We start from the raw sequence: 23,356 nt of genomic DNA, 5'->3' as shown, positions 1-23,356 counted from the left end.
CCCTCTGGTGCTGGATCTAATGCCAGGGAGCAGTGTGGCAAGGTGCCATGCTGGAGTGGCTTGCAGAATGCCGGGGTCAGAGAGAACCTGGGGCAGCATGGAGCCGCTGAGATGAATCAATGTTAGTTTTATATGGCCCTCCAGTCCTGGAACTAACGTGGGTGAGACTGCCCAGGTCAGAGAGTACCTGGGACCTGAGAACTAGTCACCATTTTCTAATATTTACTGTAACAAACATAGCTCCTGGTTCTTATACATTTATCACTGGGTTCATTGAGCATCTCCTCAGCCCAGTCAATGATTTTGATTGGAAGTTTTAGTTCATTTATTAAACATACAGCTGATTATCCCTATTTTTAACACCTGAAAGAGTTCAAAATCTGAAATTCCTGAGTGACGTGAGTAAATTTCCACATAACATGATCACTGACCTCACATAACATGTTCAGTTAAAATAAAGGCACATTAAAAATATCAGAAACTACCTTTCCAGTGTAGTTTTTCTCAGCTAGTATTGATAAGCACAAATGATTATCCTAAGTATCCTACAGTATCTCTAAGATACCTCATTTGCATATGCAAATATTCAGATGTCCAGAATCTGAAATGCCTCTGTTCTTTAGCATCAAGACAGATGATGGCAGGAACTGTGTATTTAGGTCCTGCAAATCCTTTGTCTCCTGCTGTTTCCCTGTGGGACTGGGTAATCACCTGTACCAGCAGTGGTAATATGCTTTACTAATCATCTTTTATGTGCCCATTGACTATTTCTTTGTGGTTATTTCTTTTAGGTGATAACCACTTTGGTTGACTGTATAAAATACTGTGTACTTTAACCATACCCCTCCCATTTTTGTCATAATTAATCTTTAGTCATATACCTGTTAGTTATAAGCTGTTAGTGCAGCTGTCATCTCAAAAGCGTGGTCTTTCTAAGTCCAATTCTAAAGACAAAGGACTCACAAAACTACTAGGTAAGAGCTCTGACCTTGACAGCCAGCACCCATACTTTTGTCTCAATCTGCCTGAAGGACAGCCTTTGCCTTTCAGTTGTGGTTTTATTTTTTCCCCTCAGAACCTTGATTACATCATACTACCTTCTAGCATGTCAGCTTCCACTGAAATCAGAGCTTCTGTGTGGAATTATACAATTTTTCTTGTTGCATTTGGATCCTGCCATTGTTTGGCAATGCAATTGTAATGTCATGTGTCATTCATTTTGGATCAAATATGATTTGTGAATTTGGATGTTTCTGTACCTGGGTTAAGTTATTTTTAACAGATTTGGAATGTTTCTAGCTATTATTTTTCTTCCTTTAACAGTCAGTAATTTCACTTGTGATGCTGGCTCATAAACTGCATAGGATTTCATTTCTTCATATCTTTTCCTCTTTGATGACTGTATAATTTGTTGTCCAGCTTGTACTGTACTAGGTATTTTAAGTACTTTAGTCATGATATTAAGTGGATTTTTAGTATTTTGGACTCCTGGATCCAGTGCCCTGCAAGTACTACAGAAACAGCTTCCTCTGTTGTATGTTCCCATGATCCTCTACCCTGCCATGGGCCTGAAAGCAGGCAAGTAGCAAACCAATGAACCCCTACACAACTTAGGCAAGAGCAGTCCTTTTTCGTAATCATTTCACCATAGTCATGTGAAGCAAACACGTCATCATATTTCACTTGGCATTTTGTCACTTGTTTAATTTTGCTGAACTGCTTGTTATTGTCTAATGCCCCATCCTCCTTAACATGATTATCCTGAATTATTTTTTTGTATATTAATAGTTTGGAGCTCTCCACCTGCTGGGAAGTGGTTGTTTGTTTGGTACCAGTGTTTCCTTGGTTCACATTTCCAGTTGATTTCTGTGCATTTAGTGGCATTGACACTCTTAGGGGGTGGCTTTGGGGCAAAGGACTCACACTTGGGAGATAAATAGGTGTTGACAAGAAGTATAGTGGCCTGGTACAAGTGAGGGACAGCAGCTTATTTCCTGCAGCTGGCAGCTTGGGTTAGTTTGGCCAACACTGTAGGGGCCCTCAGCTCTGTGAGCAGGAATCTTGTGATGTCTGCTGGAGTCATTTGCCCCCAGAGGTCATGGCTAAGGTCCAGCTTGTTGGCCGACTGTGACGTCACCTGAAGGTTGGTGCCTATGGTGTGGCTATGGATGCAGAGATTGGAGCAAGGGGTCTCAGAATTGGTGGACCTGCTAATGAGCTGAGCAGTATTTATGTACCAGGCCTCGCGACAGACCAAGATGTACATGTTCATGCACATGGCTGCACTAGCCCCAGGGTGACTGAATGAGCTAGCACTGGTAGCACAGGCACATTAGTGCAGTGGCCGCAGGGCGTCAAGCATGAGGTCTTTTAAGGCAGTAGCACTGATGTTGGATATCTAGGCCTGGAAGCCAAGGTCTGAAGCAAGTTCTTCACTGAAGTACTGAGCTGGTACTTTATGTGTGCACATGGCTCGTGGGTCATGGTGCAAACGTGCTTTCTGTGGGGAAGTCCCCCATGTCGGAAGCACAGGTAGACAGAGTGCAGGCATGCAGGTAGAGGCCATAGTTTTGAGTTTATGTAGGGTCAGGAGAGATGGCTTTTTTGGTTCCTGGAGTGAAATAAGTGGCTGCTTTGTGGTGTGTGGTGTGTTTGTTGGGGGTGGTGGCGGCCTTGGGTATAAATGGATGGCTGCTCATCTGTTGCAAAAGAAACTGAACCCAAGAATATTGAAGAAATGAGATAACCCAAATGGCAAACGTCTAAAGCCTGTGCCAAAGAATGGAACCATTCAAGGTCTGGCCCACTGTGAAAGCAGTTAGTTACTGTGTATTGACAGGGTTATATACTAGATAAATAAAAGAGGAACTTTTGGGCCTATTCAATACTACACTAAACACTTTGAACAGAGAACAAATTTTATTCAAAAAAATAGACCTTAGTAACAATGAAATACTAAAATTGGTGATTACAATAGAAAAAGGGCAATAAGGGTCTGCTTCAGTCTTTCTCCTGAAGATACAAAATTACCATACCATAAAATACATTGTCAACTCTCATATTTGAATTAGTCCTTCTATGGATTTACTCATTGTTTTATTTTAATAAACACATTCTCTAGAAAAGTTAGGGAAGGTAAGCGTTTGCTTAAGCTAGACTTGGAAGACATCTTATGCTTAGGAAACATGTTCAATTTTTACACATTAAAATGAAGTCTCTTCAACAAAAGTCCTGGTATTTCAAAGTAACAAATTAGAAAAGATGTTAAGTAAATTACTTTTAATCCCCAATTCAGTGGCAATGTAAGAGGCAAATAATGACAGTGCTTTTAAGAACGTTGTTTATGTTTCCAAAGTGCTAGGGAAAGAAGTATTCAAGACAATCTCCAGAGGGCACTGAAGTACCAAGAATGTAGCAGACAAAAAAAAAGCTAAACTTTCAAGGCCCTGAACTGTATTCTGCACTGGAAGCCAATGGGGAAGTGTTGATTTCCCACCAGCCCTCATTTGAGTCTAACTCCACGGCCCATTTCCTAGCATCTCTGTGTTCTTCACTCTGTTAACATAATCTGCAGTCCACACCTTACCATGTCAGTTGGACCTAATGTAACAGCAAGTAGAAATGATTCTTGTATATAAAAAATTCTTAGTAGTTTGTATTGTTTTGGAAACCAGAAGCAGATTACAAAAGTTATATTTCAAACTGTAACATAGGTGTGTGCTCATTCAGACATTTTTGGCTTATTTCTACACTTTCAGAAATTACTATAATTCACTTTGTCCCTCTACAATAGAAATACTATATTAGTATTTTTTAACTAAACACCTTCTTAAATCTGGCCCTGAGTTTGACCTGAGTATAAACTTTAGAACTTACAATGGCACAGAGAATGTAGCTGCTCTGGTGACCTGAGGCTGCTTCCCTGGAGACACCAGGGTGCAGCTCCCTTTCCAGAGGGTAAGGAGTGAGCTTGGAATAAGGAAGCCAGGATTTACCAAAATACACTTTAGTATAAAAAGTCATTTTCTCAACTCTGAATAAGTTGACAGTGTAAAAAAAAATATATATAGCATTTGTACCCTATGGGTTCAGTGGCCTGGGGCTTCACAATTCCTGGCTTAGCAAGCAGGATGCTGTCAATATAGACTTCTGAACACTGATTGGGAAATCATATAATGGAGCTTTAAAAAACTGGTGTTTTTGTATTCCATTAAAGAATTCCAAATGTGGGAAGCAGCTCCACATTGCCTAAGGAGCATTCACTAGACCTCAAGATGACAAGTAACTGTGAAAAGCAGTTCCAATGGAGAGGCGGCAGCAGTGCGAGAGATCTTCACGCTGCTCTGCCTTTTGCTTGCCTAAACTATGGACAAAGAAATACCAACACTGGCAGTTGAGAAATAATGGGTAGAAGTCTGAGCTCCCTGTGCTCCAGCGGCCATTAGCACAGAACATGGGTGGTGATTGCTGGAGCTGTATTTGGGGTGCAAGTTTACTTCTAGATGAACTCTAACCCTAAAATGCTGATGCTTCCTTCAGCTGAGCTCAAAAGCTGGTTAGCTCACTGTGAAACCTGAGGTGGGATTACGATCACTCAGCTCTAACTGGCACTCAAGTCCTTTGTGTGAGCAGCGGAGATACTGAGATCAGGAATGCTTGCTCAGGCTCTTCATTTTATGCCTGATGGGTCTTTCTCTTCAGTGATGCTGGTCCTACACGACCAATCAATGCCATGAACATACTCCAAAAGATAGAAATTGTCTTGCTATGACTTAGTAAAGGAAATGACAATCACTAGATTAATTACGTGTTAGCTCCAAATATTCATTTTACTCAGACTACACCCTTTACCTATAGAACTTTATCTATAGTAATGAGAAATGTCCAGATATTTATGGAATACACTGTTCATTTTATGCATGGCTTGCTTATACGATTTCCAAGAAAATAGTATCTTAAACTAATATAAACCAAAATAATTAATTGATAGGGCTGCAGTCTCTCTTCTTTCCTTGACCACTGAAGTACTTTAAATGATGGCATCATGTTCATCACTGAAATATATAACAAATTAAGATTATTATGAAATTATTATTTGTAAGAAAGGTAACATTAGAACAATTTTAATTTTCAAAGACAAAATTGTCATTGTTTATTAAGTTTTGTGCATACCCAGCATACTGTAGTGGTTAAGACTGCTACACAGGTCACAGTCAAATCTCTGTTCTGACTTTCACAGGGTACAAGCCCGTACACACGAGGGAAAAATTAGCCACTAAAGATTAAAATTAGGAAGTTATGCTATTATAAAGAGCTAGGAGTACAGTCATGGACCACCACACCTGACTTATAAAAGTCTGTATTTCCAGGGAAATCAAACCATCAGAGAAATTTCTTTTGTGTCTTTGTCATGAAAAAAACAAAACAAAACAAAAAGCTCCATGTTTTACCAAAAATACTCTTTGGTACCGATGACATATCCAGGGCATGCGCACTAAGTCACCAAACTGAGGAAACCTGGCATGTCAGTTCTTATGTGTGAGAAAAGCCAACAAAAGGAGCTGAACTCTGGTAGAGCAATGTCTGATCTCAGGGAAAGTACAAAGCTCATCAGTGTGTAACTATTTGTAAATAGTCACAAGCCTATCCTGGAGGTGAACACTGGACTGACTCTCACTCTGGTCATGATAAAGTATGCAGAATGGCCCGACTTACATGCTTCGATACCGGATGCCTCTTCTGGAATAATACATTCTGCATCCGATGTAGAGAACAGACAGAACTCCCAGTGTTAACACTATACCACCAACAAAGCTGCCGGTATCAAACTTTGCTCCTGTGCCTTTGGTAGGATGAGAAGTTGCTGAAACTAAGAAGATAAGACAGATATCTTATTTGTGCTTTATTTGAAACATTCTGAAGTCTGAATTTCTAGGTAAGAACGCTCAAGTGTGGGTGAGGAAAAATTTAGGCAGATACAATTTATGTTTTTGTAGAATGCAATGCTGGCTCTTATGTGGCATTTAACAGTGAATTTACAGCACAGGAAAAGACAGTGATTTTAATACATACCCGTTACAGAGGTCAGTGAGCTACTGTGGGCTGTGGCTGTTATGGATGCTGATGTCTGGGTGCAGTTTGGGGAAGTACTTGCTTTGGGTGTAGACTTTGAGGCAGTGGGAGTCACATGCGGTGAGACTTCCGAGGTTGATATTTTAACAATAGTTGCCTTAGTGACAGTTGTGACAGTTTTTGGCAGTACTGAAGAAGACTTCAAGGTGCTGTTAATTTCACTGGTCTGGTTGGAAACTACATGCATGGTGGTATTCTCTGAAAAATGCCAAGAATAAGAATTGTTAGGATCTACGGTAGAGGATCCCACACGGCTACTTGTCTTGCTTCTGCACAGAACAGGTCTAAAGAGAGTAAAGCCGAGCTGCTGCAGACATTGCTGTGTTACACCCAAACTACCAACCAAACCAAGCCCCAGGGCTAGGAAGCTTAGGAAGGGTATAAAAAGACAACCCTGCAAGGCTGAGTCTTCTCTGATTATATGAAGCAGCACCTTGCTTCTTTCACAGTTTAGGTTTTTAAAAGATAATTTGTTGCTGTGTTTTTGTTTTGTTTTGTTTTTGAGTCAGGACCTTGCTACTATCCCAGGCTGCTCTTAGACTGTGGCAATCCCATTGTAGGCCAGCATAACCTGCAGCAAATTATTTCACATCAGAGGAATAAACTGGGAGTGAGGACAGCCAGTGGGTGTGGAGTCCCATCCCACAGTAAGACAGGAGCAGGCAGAACTATCCTCAGGTGAAACAACTTCCTGAGGTGGCTGTGGGCTAACTGCCACAGTTAGGTGCTCACTTTGTGATGGTGATAGCTGCCTGCAGATGAGAGGATGTACTTCTGAAATCCTCACGTCTCAAAGCCTTACAGAACTTTACAGTATCGGTGCCTCAGCTCATGCCCAGTGCATATCTTTTGGTATGGAATATTATATTCATGAAAAATGGAGAGAGAGGTCAGTCCTTAAATAAAAGTCCAAGAACAGAAATGTGGCATTTCCCCCGAGGAGTATAAAACACTCCATGTGACCAAAAGCAAATCCTTGTATGTGGACGGTCCAAACAATATCCACTTTGAATTCTGCAGCTGCTTACAGCACACACACGTGTGAAGACTTGGACTGTGCTTCTGACTCCTTCAGATTGTGTGGTTTATTTCTGTGTTGGCTTTCCATCTCTCAGAAACAGAAAAGCTTATTGGTTTCCCTTGTTGACTATTTTTATCCTCATTAATAGTAAGATAGAAAAATTAGTCATGTGGACTTCTTGCCCCATCAGCACCATGGTCCTTATTCCTCCAAATGATAACTCCAAATATCACCATCTACAGCTGTCTTTGAAGCTTAGGTGTACAGACTGGTTTTCAGGGCATTGCTTCTCACCCCAGCTCTTAATGTTTACGTTCAGATGTATCTGTCTGCTTTGAACCTAGCCTCTCTACTCAGCCTTCCCACTTGGTATTAGCTTTTTCTTCTCTTTTTTAAGATTAAGAGAATATTTATCATTATCCTAGTAGGTGCCATACTTGAACTAGCCTTTTATTATTCTAAATTGAATACTGTAACATCTAATCACACTCTAACACAGCTGTATGAATTCTATTGTGAAGAAACCACTGAGAAGAGCAGTCTTCATTTTCTGTTGCTTACCAGAGTGGCCTCTGCAGAATACAACAATGCTTTCTATTCAACTGCACAATAAGACAGCCTTCAGACTCGTAAAATGACAGTGGGAAAAGGACAGGACAATATTAGTTCCCTACTTGGAGAAGCAAATGTGCTAGGAAAACAACTAGCCAGAAATGCCATTTACATTGGTAAAACACTCCAAAGGGAAAACTGCTATTAAGAGCTGGACATGAGCGCTGACTGTTGCAGCAAAAATGCAAAAAGGTTCTGTTGCCATCAGCCCCAAGGTCTTACTCTGTGGAGCCGCTCCAGTGTGGAGCTGAGCACAGTCCCCTATGATGGTTAGTTACCAAACCTGGTACCCACACATCTCATTCCACAGGCCCCACGAGTCCTCACCTCCAGAGGACAACAGAGCTGAAACTGCACGCTCCAGCTGCCTCTCAGCCATTGCTTTCACACACTGTCCTCCACAGCTCGTTAAAATCATGACTCAGCAATCAATATTATCAAACAGATTTATATGTTAAATTCTCAATCCACCACTCTCTGATCTTGGGCTCGGTGACAACATGTCTGTGGCATTTGCTGCCTCGATGCAGCTGGGCAAAGACAAGATCACATCCGCCACCATCCAAAAGATGCTGGATGAAAATAAGCATTTTATCCAGTGTATAATGGACTACCAGAATAAAGGGAAGGCCTTGGAGTGCTCTCAGTATCAGCAGATATTGCATACAAACCAGGTATACCTTGCTACAATAGCAGACTCTAATCAAAATATGCAGTCTCTCTTACCAGCACCGCCCACACAGAATATGCCTATGGGTCCTGGAGGGATGAGTCAGAATGGCCCTCCCCATTCTCACAACATGCCTTCGGATGGAATAGTGGGTGGGGGCCCTCCTGCACCACACATGCAGAACAAGATGAACGGCCAGATGCTTGGGCCGAACCATATGCCAGTGCAGGGTCCTGGACCAAATCAGCTCATTATGACAAACAGCTCAATGAATATGCCTTCAAGTGGCCACAGCTCCATGGGAGGTTACAACCATTCTGTGCCATTGTCCCAGAGCATGCCTGTACAGAACCAGATGACAATGAGTCAGGGGCAGTCAATGGGAAACTATAGTTTCAGACCAAACATAAATATGCAACCAAAACAAGGTACCATGGTGCACCATCCTTCTCTGCAGTAGTACAACACGCCATCTGGAGGTGCCCAGCATTACCAAGGACAGCAGGCGCCCATGGGGCTGATGGGTCAAGTTAACCAAGGCAGTCACATGATGGGGCAGAGACAGTGCCTCCCTATAGACCTCCACAACAGGGCCCACCACAGCAGTACTCAGGCCAGGAAGACTATTATGGACCAATACAGTCATGGTGAACAAGGTCTTCCAGAAGGCATGAACCAGCAATATTGCCCTGATGGAAACTCACAGTACAGCCAACAGCAAGATGCTTATCAAGGACCACCTGCACAGCAAGGATACCCACCCCAGCAGCAGCTGTACCCAGGGGCAGCAGCAAGGTTATGGTCCTTCCCAGGGTAAGCCAGGTCCTCAGTATCCTAACTATCTTCAGGTCAGCAGTATGGGAGCTATAGACTAACATAGCCAGGACCACCCCAGCCACCTCAGCAGAGGCCTTATGGGTATGACCAGGGACAATATGGAAATTACCAGCAGTGACGATGTCCTTACATTCCAATAGCCAGTACCTATTAGCAGCCACATTGTCCCAGCTCCACATGTGGACATGCCCGGGAAGACTCCTTCCATTCCGACTAGTTTTTGGAAAAACCTTTGGCTAAATGGCTGCTTCATCAGAAGTAGCTTTTCTGTGTTAGTTTCTAAAGCCTTGTGTAGCTCCTGAGCACCTGACTTCACATTTCTACTCCAGATGGCAGCATTGGACAGAAAATGCATTGACATAAGGAATTTGCAGTGACTTTGGAACTGTGCTCCAAATGGACTGTCACAGACTGAAAGGTGTGAACAGCTTTGTGTGTTCACAAAGGTTGAGGGGGTTTCATACTTTTCCACAGATTATTTTGTAAGGGGAAGGGAAAAAGTACACTTTTTACAGCAGCAGCAGTCTCTTGTCTATTATGTTTATTTCATGTGATGAATTTGCAAAGTGGTACCCTACACACTGGGCAGAACCAGAGCCCCTGGTAATGTGGAGAGTGGTAGATGCTCAGTGTTGTGGGGCAGTGAGGACAGGCGAGCGGAGGCGAAGCCCACCACAGGCCCGATGTTAGTTCTTAGAGGAAACTCATCTCTCTCGCATCTACCAGATTAGCAAGGGCACTGTGATACAGTTTTTGAGTACAGAGACATTTTTTAAAAAGCCTTCCAGTTTTGTGCATTACAACCTTTTGTAAAGATGATTTATAATACTGTTTTCAAATGCAAGGCAATAGTTCCGTTGCATCTGTGAACTTTGGCAGGTTTGTGTAAATGAGGAGGGAGACCTCTTAAAACAGCAATAACTGAGAAGAAGGCGGGCCGTTTACCTTGTCTGAGTCGTCAGGGAGCTTAGTACAGTCAGCGTGTTTGTCACCACCTCAGAGAGGACTCGGTGTAGATCTCATCTTACTGGTTTTTACCATTAACATAATTGGTTCATGGAGCAGAGCATGAGTCCAGGAGACATTGCATGCTTGTGTTTGGACTTCCTTAACTGGGTGTAAGCAAAGGGGCAGCTTATGTTCCCTCTCTTCATCTTGGTTAATACAAGAGGAAATGCTTATAATGGGCGTTTCTGATTTGTACTGAAAGCCTAGAGATGGCAGTTTACGGTTTCTTGTTTTCAAGCATGACATGCTTAATCATTATTTGAGACTGATTAGCTAAATTTGGTGATACAGCATGGGTCAGGAAAACACGTACTGAGAGATTTCTAAACACATCTATTTAAGCTACTCTGAACATCTCTAGCCCAAAGGTAAGTTGCCGTGTCCCTGCAGCTGTCTACATCCAGGGAATACGACTGAGTGTAACATACTCTTTGTAAGTAGATTAGTATTTGCCACTTCTAACTGCAGACAACATAATAATACATTCAAAGAAGCAAAGCATACTGTTCTTAACATACTGTAATCAAAACGGTGTGTGTTTTTAAGGTCAGAGCATAGGGTGTTCTTCAACCCGGTCAGTAGAAAACAGGCACCTGGTGTGAACATATACGGCCTGGAAAGCCCTGTGACGGGGATGCCTATAAGTTCTGCGTGTACCCGGTTCTCCATCACTGTGTACGTTACTGCTATTTAAAACTGTATCAACTCTAAGGAAATAAATAAATTATTTGTGATTAAAAATTTTTCAATCCATAATCTCTCCACACAATAAGCTTACAACCAGTTAATAATGATATAAACTGCCCACCCAGATAAGATAAATTGACTTTTAGACATCTATTCCTAGAAAGTATGTACCTACCTATGGCTACTCAGAGCTACGTGGAGAAGATGGGTCATCCTTGTCTTCCATCTTAAATCTCTGCTCTCTCTTTCTCTTCTGCCTTACCAAAACTCTGTCCCACCCACTCTCTACTGTCCAATCATGTATCACGTTGACATACATGACTACACTGACTGTAAGGACTGTCTTTAATGGTCAGCATTTATACCTGGTCACTTAGTTCCCTTATTCTGAAGTGTAATTAAGCATCAGGTGTTTCCTTCTATACATTACTAACCTGGGCAGTGGAGCACACAACTGGAAAGGCAGCACTCAGGAAGCCTGACTTAAGATGCAAGATCCTGCTTTAAACAACGAAACCCAATGGGTAACACGTTGGTCAGGCAGTGGCTCAGGGCTGAGTTCATTCTCTGGGGCCTCCACAGTAAAAGAAAAGAACTCTCATAAGCTGTCCCCAACCTCCACCATTTTCAACATCACACAGTCATGTGTGTTCATATACTCCCAATAAACAAATGGAATAAAATATAAACAATAAATGTAATACATGAACGATAGCTATATTAAGCCTGATGTTCCAACCCTTTAATACAGTTCCTCAGGCTAGGGTGGCCTCCAACCATACAATTATTTCCATTGCTGCTTTGTAACTGTAATTTTGCTCATTATGAATCGTAAATATCTGATATGCAGGACATCTGATATACAATCCCTATGAAAGGTCGTTGTCCCCAAAGGGGCCACAACCCACGGGGTGAGAACCACTGCTCTACGCTGAGGTTGAAAAGGCTGGTGAGGGAAATGTTCTCTTCCACTTTGGCCCATGGAGAGAAAGTAAGAGGATGTTACTTCTCATGGAGACACGAAGGTCCAAAGGAAACTCTCTGAAGAACCAGACAGCTTTCTGCCCTGAGATAGGGCCAAGGATTAAAGTTAAGTCCCAAGGGAGGCTGGCTCAGGCATGGTTTTTGTTGTTGTTTTGTTTGTTTGTTTCTTGTTTTAAATCTATGTTTAAATCTATGTATCAGCAAAATTTATGACACTTCCTTTAATGATAGCAAAGTTTTTTCTTCTCCAATAACCGCACCACATATTTATAGCAGATGCAATGCAAAAAGGACCAGATATATTTATGCACATGTTTGGGGCCTCCAGCAGTCTGATCAGACTTCTCTCCTCTGGCCCAATTAGTTAAACCATAGAGAGCAGAGCTTAGAAGCTACTTGAAGTCTCTGAGAGCCAGTGCTGGTACAGTGTTGTACCATGGGGGCATGAGCTGAGGTACTATTAGCTTGACCCTGTGACAGCTGCATTGGGAAGGTGCCTCTGTAAATTTAATGGGGTGATGTCCTTCCTACTTCCTATGGTGGCTGTCAGTAGCCAACTCAGTTGCAGGTTATGACAAGTTTCAGTTTAGGAAGAAGCAGACAATCACTGTTGTCTAACAGAGCCAGTAATGCTCTGTGAAGCCGTCTCCCCAACCAACCCGGATAAGTGGATGGCTTCAGCTACCTCAAGGCAGGGAGGTTACTGTGAAGGAACAATTTCCCTTAGTCCCATAACCAAGTCTGAAAAGAATGAGGACATATCCAATGCCTACTTAAATTATCATGTGATTTTTAAAAACTCAATTCTTTAATATGAAGTAGTAGCCTTCCATCCACTACAGCTGCTCATGAATTGAAAGGATCAACATTGGAAAAGTGTCCATCTTACCAAAAGCAATCTAAAGATTCAATGCAATCTTCATCAAAATTCCAACCCAATTCTTCACAGAGTTGGAAAGAGCAATGTGCAATTTCGTCTGGAATAACAAAAGACCTAGAATAGTGAAATCCATCCTCAACAACAAGAAAACATCTATGGGAATCCCATCCCTGACCTCAAGCTATCTTACAAGGTGATTGTATTAAAAACTGCATGGTACTGGTACAGAGATAGGCACATAGATCAATGGAATAGAAGATCCAGAAATTAACCCTCACCTACATGGTCACTTGATTTTTGACAAAGGACCTGTAAACATTCAATGGAAAAAGGACAGCCTCTTCAACAAATGGTGTTGGTTCAACTGGCACTCAGCATGCAGAAAAATGAAAATAAACCCTTTCTTATCTCCTTGGACAAAGCTCAAGTGCAAGTGAATCAAAGATCTCCACATTAAACCAGGTACACTGAAACTATTAGAAGAGAAAGTAGGGAAAACCTTAGAACACATAGGCACAGGAGAAAATTTCCTGAACAGAACACCAATGGCTTGTGCTCTAAGGTCAAAGATCGACAAATGGGACTTAATGAGATTGCACAGTTTCTGTAAGGCTAAGGACACTGTCAGGAGAACAAAACGGCAGCCAACAGAGTGGGAAAAGATCTTTACCAACCCCACATCTGATAGAGGCCTAATATCCAAGGTATACAAAGAACTCAAGAAGTTAGACACCAGAGAATCACACAATCCTATTAAAAAATGGGGTACAGAGCTAAACAAAAAGTTCTCAATTGAGGAATATCGAATGGCTGAGAAGCATCTAAGGAAGTGCTGGACATCCTTAGCCATCAGGGAAATGCAAATCAAAACAACCCTGAGATTCCACCTCACACCAGTCAGAATGGCTAAGATCAAAAATTCAGATGACAGCAGATGCTGGCAAGGATGTGGAGAAAGAGGAACACTCCTGCACTGGGAGTAAACTGGTACAACCACTCTGGAAATCAGTCTGGCCGTTCCTCAGAAAATTGGACATAGTACTACCTGAAGACCCAGTTATTCTACTTCTGGGCATATATCCCAGAGATGCTCCAATATACAACAAAGACACATGCACCACAATGTTCACAGCAGCCCTATTTATAATAGCCAGAAGCTGAAAAGAACCCAGATGTCCTACAGTAGATGAATGGATACAAAAATTGTGGTATATTTACACAATGGAGTACTACTCAGCTATCAGTAGTAGTACTCACAATGACTTTATGAAATTCTTAAGAAAATGGATGCATCTTGAGAATATCATCCCGAGTGAGATAACCCAGTCACAAAAGAACAGATATAATATGTACTCACTGATAATTGGATACTAACCCCAGAAAGCTCTGTACACCCCAGAAACAACTTACAGACTATATGAAGCTCAAGAAAAACAAACGCCAAAAAAGAAAGAAAGAAAGAGAGAAAGCCTCAGCCCTTCTTAGAGAGAAAAAAATAAATGTAAAGCACCCTCTCAGAGTGTGGTACACCTGGACCTCAAATCATTAATAATTCAAGAGCTATGATAATAGCTTTGTGGCAATTTTTGGTATTCACAGATCATTATGCTTAATCTATACCCAACAAGAAATCTGTTTCCATGTTACATTCTGTCCTAGTGCGATTTCAATGCATGCTATCAAACCTCTAAAAGAATTAAGAATAAAAACAAAACAAAACAAAAACCAACCAACCAACCAACCAAACAAACAAAGAAAAAACCGTAGAAAAATCTGTACCAAAAGTGAAGTGCTGGTGAGAACTGGGCTTTTAAAGAATTACATCAGCACAAGAGAATGTCTACTCCTAAACATCAAATACTTTATGAACCTTATTTCAGTCAAAGCAATATTCTGACGATCCCAGGACAAAGATGTTTTGCTGTCCTGTCTGTTGAGAAATTCTGCAGGAGAGCTATTCCCTTGAACAGCAGGACAAGAAGTGCAAGGTGGACCGCCTGGCTGCTCAGGGCAGTGAGGCTGGCAGAATTCACATTTAGCTTGGTCCCTTGGAGCCTGCTCACTCCAGTCCAAACCATATCCTACATCCACAGGAAGTCTAGCCAGCTCAGGAAGGCCCAAAACAGTGAGAAGGAAATGAGATCACCAGTACTGCAGGATGTCCCTGTTCAAGACCCTCTAAGCTCATTAATTTTTTTTTTTTTTTGAGAAAAGGTTTCTATGTATAGCTTTGGTTGTTCTGGAACTTACTATGTAGACCAGGCTTGGTCTGGAATGTGGGGAGACCTGCCTGCTTCCACCTCTGCTGGGACTGAAGTGTGTGCCACCACCACAGACCCACAAGTTACACAGCAGATCAGGCCTCAGCTGCTTCTTTCTAAATGTGTGCTTACATCCACACCAAACACAATGCTTAGATGCCCAGTGACACAGAAGACCTTACTGTAAGGGGTTCATGGTGGCAAAGTCAGGGAACAGTGCAGTTACAATCCAGGCTAGAGGGCAGTCAATCCTTCCAATCAAATACATGGGTTTTAGTGTTAATAGTTCTTCACTGTGTTTTTATTAGTATCATCTTAGAATTTAATGTTTCTTGGGGCCAGCGCACACACACACACACACACACACACACACACACACACACACACAAAACTAAAAAGTTGTTCTTCCGTGCTGTCAATAAGTTTTCTAGACCAAAGCAGAAAGGACATGGTGTTTTAGGCAATTTTTACTTTCCATTTTAAAAGCCAAATGCAACTTCTTCCTGTAAGAAGTTAGAAAACATACTACAAGACAATGGGAAAAGATTCTCATTTAGAAACTGGCACAATCTGGGCCCTGTGGCTCCATTTGACCCCAAGGAAGGTGTCTGACTGCCAACACCAGGAGCACCTTCTATCCCTGCTCTTGTAGAGGCATGGAGCTAAAAGAAATGAACCCTGATCTGGGCTGAACTGGCAAAGCTGGGCCCATGCCCTCTGTGATAGCTGCCAACGTTCCTAGTGAATAGTGTTCTCATTCTGTGTCTAAAACTCTTCTAATCATTTTATAAACATTTGTAATTTTCATAGTTTCTGAGGCAGATGCTGTGAGCCCCACTTACAGACAAGATGAAGGGATACAGAGGATAACTTGTCCAGAGTCACAAATGTAGAAGCCAGGATGTGAAGTAGGCAATTTGATTGAAAAGCCACTGCACTGAGTCATTGTGTTACAAGAGGCAGCACCATCACAGTCAGGAAGCCTTGGCTGGAGAGGATGAGAGAATTTATATCACTGCCCAGTGCTCACCTTTATCATGTTCCTGGCTGGAAAATTGTGAACAGACTTTAGGTTAAAAAAATTACAATACACACTTGCTCAGAGTTACTTAAAACATACATGTTTCAGCTATGTGTGTACCAAACATGTTAATGTCCCTTGGATCTGCATATAAGAAACACAGCAGCTAGTCTCTGTCAGGGAACCCACAGGGCACTGACAGCGACCCACCTCCTATCCCAGGCTGCCTTTGCACTGTCTCTGCAGGGCTAATTGTGCCTGAGATAACACTATTAAAACTGTACTAGCAATTTAATCAGCTATGCAGATGGTCCTGTCATTAGGTTACAAAAGATTTAGGCCTAAACACAGAATGGGCATGTGCAACCCTGCAGCTGCCACAAAAGAATGTGGTCACCCAAGAGCTTAAAGTGCCACAACAAAGAGAGTCTGTCAGCAAAACATTGTCTGCTCAAACATCAGCAAAGAAGCCCCTGGAGGTAACAGCACAGAACCATCCCAGCAGGTGGTTTCAGTTCACGTGGAAGGGTGCCACATTCTTGTTTTTTTTTCTTCTTTTTTAAAGATTTACTCTTATTCATATGAGTACACTGTAGCTGTCTTCAGACATCACAGGCAGTATCAACAAATATGTGTGCATAATTAATCACAAATATCTTTAGAAGAAAAGCTCGGGTTTAAAATCATAGTGCCACTGGAGGGATGGCTCAGTGGTTAAGAATACTGGCTCCTATTGAAGAGGGCACTCACAAGGCAGCCCACAGCTGTCTTCCTCTCCAAATCACTGTGTTTATGGTGTTTTATCATAGCATATGAACCCTAAGACAGTGCTGCCAATAAATCCCAAGTTCAAGCATACTCTCAACTGCTTCCATTTCAGAAGCCACTGTCCTAAACTGAGGGGTTCATTGTACTACCTCACTTGATAATGTTTGTATACTCTACTCTCTGTAGCTTACATTTTATGTAACTACTTCATGACAGCATGTTTTCTGACATCTGCTCTTTGCACTAAACACAACTGGTTTCTTAAAGTATTTAAACTTTTTTTTCTAAGAGTTAAACTGTCACATAGGTTTGTTACATAATCAGTTTTGTCTTGTTTTCTAAATCTCGTCCCCATGGTCCTTAGAATCTAACTACTGACACCAAAACCCCACATCTAGGACTCTAGGCAGTTCTAGCTCAAGCTGCTAAGGATGTGTAGGAAGATCAGAGCAGAACTACTTACTCTGCTGTGATAAGAGCACCTGAGGAGACAGTCTTGATGAAGTAAGCGTGTCACTAGGCTGGCTCTGTCCCATTTCTTGTCTTCTCTTCATGCTCCTGCAGCTCTGCACCCCTCTAAACTTCAAGCCAGAATAGACCCTCTCTTTCTTAGCTGCAGTTGCTGAGACTGTGTCATAGCAACTGAAAGGAACTGAAACAACACTCTATGAGCAACTTCAACTACCTGAACTTTCAAAGTCCAGAAAGCTTTCAGGTTCACAGACAATAGCTGAGCCCCCAGTCTTTCCTTGCCTCGGGCTTTTCAACTAACTTGCAGACTTCCAAAGCATAAAAACAAGCCTAGGAACAAACCTCGGGCTAGTTCCCTGACCCTCTGTGGTGGTTTCAATAAAAATGGCCCCCATATGTTACAGGGTATTTAATCACACTGTGAACCCTGAGATTGTGTTATTTACTGGAAAAAAAAAAATCTGTTTCTAGTTGTGGTGTGGCTCAGCCTTAGCACACACCTTTAATCTGAGTTTTCAGCTAGAATATTGTAAACAGTCAAGAGGCAGAGCAAGTGACCAGTTGACAGGAAGTGAATATACTATTATTAAAAACCATAGAGAGTAGGAAGGAATCCAGAGGATACACATAGGAAGTAGAAGGGAGGGACGTTCAGTTTGGAGGAGGTTGTTTGAGACAAGAGAGGGGGGATGAGACCTGAGGAGAAAGGTCAGCTGGGTGTTTTTTTCTGCCTCTCTGAGCTACAGGCTTTCTGTAGCTCTAACCAAACATCTGGATCTCAACTCTTCCCTGGTAAAATAGAACCACTGAGATTTTGTTAAAAAACAACACCCATAGGCCCACAGGGGGTGGACTGATTAAGAGATCTGGCTTTGTTGAAGGAAGTAAGTCACTGGGGGGTGGGCTCTGAGGTTTCAGAAGCTCAAGCATGCCTAGAGGCTTCACAGCCTGCCGGTCCAGATGTAGACCTCTTAGCTACCTCTCTATCAACAGGTCTAACACCCTGCCTCTGTGTTTCCTAACGTGACAATAACGAACTGTACGCCAGCCCAAGGAAATGTTTTTCTTTATAAGAGTTGCTGTGGCTATGGTGTGTCTTCCTAGCAACAGAACACTAAGGTGAAAGTTCGTACCTGGGACTGGGGTGTTGCTGGAACAGGGCGACCACAATTTCTGTCGCTGAAGTGTGGACTTTGTAGAAAAGCAGTCGGATGCTTTTCAGTAGGCCTTAATGGGCCATAGTGATAGAAGTGTGAAAGACTTGGGTTGGGAGTGATAAGAAAAGGGGACCTGGCTAAGGTTTCAGAAAGGAATTTTAGTAAACCACGGACTGTTTATTGTATTGGGTGAAAAATGTGGCTGCTTTCTGGTCTTCTCCAAAAAAGTCTGCCTGAGGTTAAATTGAAGACTTATGGATTAACAGGTTCAAAACAGCCGAATATTGACAGTGTAGCGCAGTTACTGGTAGCCAGACTTGCATATCTATAACGAAAAGGAGCAAGCTCAGCAAGAAAAATACAAAACAGATGAAAAACTTAAAGAAAAGCCTGATGTTAAAGGGAATAAAGGAAGTGACCTCAGGACAAGACCCCACCCAGCTAAACTTCCAACCTGTGAAAAAAGAGTTAAAGGAAAGTTTCAGATAGGGCATGGCAGCACACATCATTAATCCTAGCACGGGGTGGTGGTGGGGTGGGGTGGGGTGGTGGTGGGGTGGTGGGGTGGTTCAGAGTTTAAGGCTAGCCTGGTCTAGAGCAAGTTCCAGGACAACCAAGCTTAAGGCAATGAAGGAAACCACTGAAAACAGAGAGCAGGTGTATGTTAAAGAGGGGGCTGTGTTACAGCTTCAGCAGCAGCAGAACTTAGCAGCTTTGGCCACATAGTTCTGGCTTTAGGGTCAGGATAAAAGAAAGGGTCTCTTGATATGTGTAAGGAAAATGGCAGTCATGTCAGGGGTGAGGCTGCAAGGAGACCTAGAAAGGCCATTGTGTGATACTGTGAAGGTGAAGCTTGGATTGCCTTAGCTTCACCTCAAGATGCTTGAGATGCCAGATCTGTAGATACCTGCTGAGAAGAGCTGCTAGTAAGGAGTGGAAACAGTCCAAGAGGAATAAATGTGTTGCAGTCCACAAAGTAAAAAGGAGTTGGAGATCTGAAGAGCACTTTGAGATCAGACATGGTGATAAGAGTATGGAGTTTGCCCAGCTGGTTTTCAGTCTGCATTGCTCCAGTATATCCTCACTGTGCCCCGTTCCCTCCCTTTTGGAATGGTAATCTATATCCTGTACCATTCTATGTTATTTGATCTGCTTCTTGGCTTTGATTTTATAGGGGTTACAGTTAAGTCATTGCCATGAGTCTTCAAAAAGACTTTGGACTTGTAAACAAGGTTGAGACTGATAGATAATGGGAACTTTTGAAGTTGGACTGAATGCATTTCTCTATTAGAATATGGTTACAAGTCTATGGGGTCAGGGAGTGGAAAAGTGGTAGTCTGAATAAAAATGGCCCTCATAGTCCATAGGTAGTGGCACTATTAGAAGGTGTGGCCTTGTTGGAATAGGTGTAGCTTTGGAGGAAGGGTGACACTGGTGTGGGCTTTGGGGTCTCAGAAGCTCAAGCCAGCTCATTATCTCTTCTTGTGGCCTGCGGATCCAAATCTAGAACTCTCTGGTCTTCCAGCACCATATCTAACTGCATGCCACCATGCTCCCCAGTAATGAACTAATGAACCAAACCTCTGAACTGTAAGCCAGCCCCAAATAAATATTTTCCTCTATGAGAGCTGCTGAGGTTGTACTGTCTCTTCACAGAAATAAAACCCTAAGACAACCCCTAACATCAAAGGCCTCTTGTCTCAAAATTGATCCTGTACAGGATTGGTGAGGGGCTGGAGGAAAAAGCCTGGGACACCAGCATCAGGGAGAATAAAACAAGAACTCTCACAAAAAATTTAACCCAAACTACAATAGAAATGAAACACACAATAATTGTTTTATTTATTTATTTATTCATCTACCTACCTGTTTAACTTTATTTGCAGTGCCAGAACTCTGGGCTCTCTCCACACTAAACCAGTGCTCTACAAGCGAGCTAATAACCTACAACCTAAAGCTTTCTACTCTGTTCAGGAAGACACAACCACCTCCATGATACAAAGAGGGCCGCTGACCACCACCACATTGTGCTGTGGTTTTTGTTGCTATGTAACACTGAGAGCTTGTCTTAGAAAAGGATGGTAAGAATAGCCTGTGGCATATTTAAAAAAATGTTATTCCCAGAAAGATGGCAGCTGAGTAAGACCATTGGTAACAGTTTCCCACTGGCCATTCCTGTCCCTAAGTGCTAAGAAAATCCGTGGACTCATTTTGAAGCAGCTAATTATAACCAAGGCTTATTTCTTTCAAGCTTCGTGAAAAAAAAAAAAAAAAAAAAAAAAAAAAAAAAAAAAAAAAGAACAAAAATCAAGACTAGTAGTTAAAACCTAAAGTAATAAACAAGGAACCAAAGCATACTACAAGTCACTTAGCCACAAAAGCTGTACAAGGAGGAGGTACAACAAAATTAGAAAAGTAGTTGTAAAATAGCTAGACTCAGATTCTACCTAGCAATAGTAACCTTGCATGTAAATGCATCAAATCCTCAAATTAAAAGACAGTGACTAAATTTGGGCAGAATTCCATATCTATATCAAACTATAATAACCTAATAAGTTCAAGTTTGGGTACATATAAACTGGAAGTAAAAGGAGGGAAGATAACGAGAATGGAACCTAAAAGAGAGTGGCCTCATTGATAGAATACATGTTAAAAGAAAAGCAGTCCAAATAAATATGACCATTACACACGCTGGGAGGTTTAGTCCAGTAAGAAGTTAACAGTTCTTAGCACTCAGCATGCAGAAAAATGAAAATAGACCCTTTCTTATCTCCTTGTACAAAGCTCAAGTGCAAGTGAATCAAAGATCTCCACATTAAACCAGGTACACTGAAACTATTAGAAGAGAAAGTAGGGAAAACCTTAGAACACATAGGCACAGGAAAAAATTTCCTGAACAGAACACCAATGGCTCTTGCTCTAAGGTCAAAGATTGACAAATGGGACTTAATGAGATTGCACAGTTTCTGTAAGGCTAAGGACACTGTCAGGAGAACAAAACGGCAGCCAACAGAGTGGGAAAAGATCTTTACCAACCCCACATCTGATAGAGGCCTAATATCCAAGGTATACAAAGAACTCAAGAAGTTAGACTCCAGAGAATCAAACAATCCTATTAAAAAATGGGGTACAGAGCTAAACAAAAAGTTCTCAATTGAGGAATATCGAATGGCTGAGAAGCATCTAAGGAAGTGCTGGACATCCTTAGCCATCAGGGAAATACAAATCAAAACAACCCTGAGATTCCACCTCACACCAGTCAGAATGGCTAAGATCAAAAATTCAGATGACAGCAGATGCTGGCGAGGATGTGGAGAAAGAGGAACACTCCTGCACTGTTGGTGGGGTTGTAAACTGGTACAACCACTCTGGAAATCAGTCTGGCCATTACTCAGAAAATTGGACACAGTACTACCTGAAGACCCAGTTATTCCACTTCTGGGCATATATCCCAGAGACGCTCCAACATACAATAAAGACATATGCACCACAGTGTTCACAGCAGCCCTATTTATAATAGCCAGAAGCTGAAAAGAACCCAGATGTCCTTCAGTAGATGAATGGATACAAAAATTGTGGTATATTTACACAATGGAGTACTACTCAGCTATCAGAAACAATGACTTTATGAAATTCTTAAGAAAATGGATGCATCTAGAGAATATCATCCTGAGTGAGGTAACCCAGTCACAAAAGAACAGACATAATATGTACTCACTGATAATTGGATACTAAGCCCAGAAAGCTCTGAACATCCCCAGAAACAACTCACAGAGTATATGAAGTTCAAGAAAAACAAAGGCCAAAAAAAGAAAAAAGAAAATGAAAACCATTATGCTTAATCTTTACACACCAAGAAAACTTTGACTATTTCCAGGTTACATCTTGTTTTACATGTACTTTATGCTCATTGTAATTAGTAAGATTTTAATGCATACTATCAAACCTTTAAAAATATCAAGTACTGACAAAAATGTATTCATATGCTTTTATGCAAAAATGTTTAAAATCTGTACATTTATCTTTGTTTTTTAAAATAAAGTTGTTCAATTAAAAAAAAAAGAAGTAACAGTTCTGAATATATGTAACTCAACACTCGAGCTCCCAGACATCAAAGGTAAACATTAGTAGGTCTTGTGGAGATAAACTTCAACATTAGTTGAGCACTTTAGCATTTCTTGGTCAGCATCAGGTGTCTGGGTGTGGGCTGATGTTAAGGGGATACATGATTGCACAGTGGAGAGGTAGGTGGGGAAAAGGATAGGAAAACAGAAGAGGACAGGAGATTCCGGGAAGAACGAAGATGGAGGCAGATGTGGATGTTTCTCTCAGCACATCTCTTTATAAATAAAGTTGTTATGAGTGTTTCATAAGGGATGGAATTGTACAAGATCATTTGACTTATCCAGGTTGGCAAATTGTATCCATTGGATCAGAGTAGTTTGGTGTGCTCTTTGATGTGACTACTTAACTGAGTTCAAAGGGTTTAGTGGTGGAGTGCATAAAGCCTGCCACAGAATTGGGATGTGTGTGTCTAAGGCTTGGCAATAACACGCCAAGGGGAAGTGAGTGCAAACAACACACTGGGGTGGTCGCATCCACCGGACAGAAGCAGCAGGGGCAGTAGGGTGAACCGTGCCTGCGTTCTTAGAGGCAGCCTGGAGTGCCAAGTGATGTGGGGACCACACGGAGTGTGCTCACCTCTGCACTAGAGTGGCATCTGCAGAATGAGACCTTGGGGTCTCATGCAGAGGAGAGAAAGCGAGCACGCTGACGGGTATGTGCATGCCTGTCGCCTGCAGCTACTCACAATCGTCACTAAGTGCAAATGGCCTAAGTGCCACCCA

The 23,356-nt window shown here is 42.0% G+C and overlaps 2 protein-coding genes across 4 annotated transcripts in view; one reads left to right on the top strand and one right to left on the bottom strand.

Moving 5' to 3' along the window:
• Positions 1–23,356, bottom strand: part of TMEM123 (transmembrane protein 123) — a 47,491-nt gene that overhangs the window by 7,574 nt on the left and 16,561 nt on the right. For 2 of the 3 annotated variants that reach the window (XM_080930243.1, XM_080930245.1), the window contains 2 exons: positions 6,073–6,330; positions 5,716–5,869 (listed from right to left, as the gene is read on the bottom strand). In XM_080930243.1, the coding sequence (XP_080786369.1) occupies positions 5,716–5,869; positions 6,073–6,330 (412 nt within the window). Of the gene's footprint in view, positions 1–2,913; positions 5,055–5,715; positions 5,870–6,072; positions 6,331–23,356 lie in introns of those variants that run through there. The other variant, XM_080930244.1, reaches the window with a different exon arrangement.
• Positions 8,244–10,745, top strand: SS18 (SS18 subunit of BAF chromatin remodeling complex). Its single transcript, XM_080929716.1, is given in 7 exon segments — positions 8,244–8,892; positions 8,896–8,998; positions 9,001–9,062; positions 9,067–9,215; positions 9,217–9,275; positions 9,278–9,312; positions 9,316–10,745. Coding segments are annotated over 7 exon segments (1,110 nt in total). The 5' UTR covers positions 8,244–8,265; the 3' UTR covers positions 9,391–10,745.

Source organism: Micromys minutus, assembly GCF_963924665.1.
Source record: "Micromys minutus genome assembly, chromosome: 16".
NCBI lineage: Eukaryota > Metazoa > Chordata > Mammalia > Rodentia > Muridae > Micromys > Micromys minutus.
Note: the sequence above shows the minus strand (reverse complement) of the source record. Positions and strands in the feature narration are given on the sequence as shown.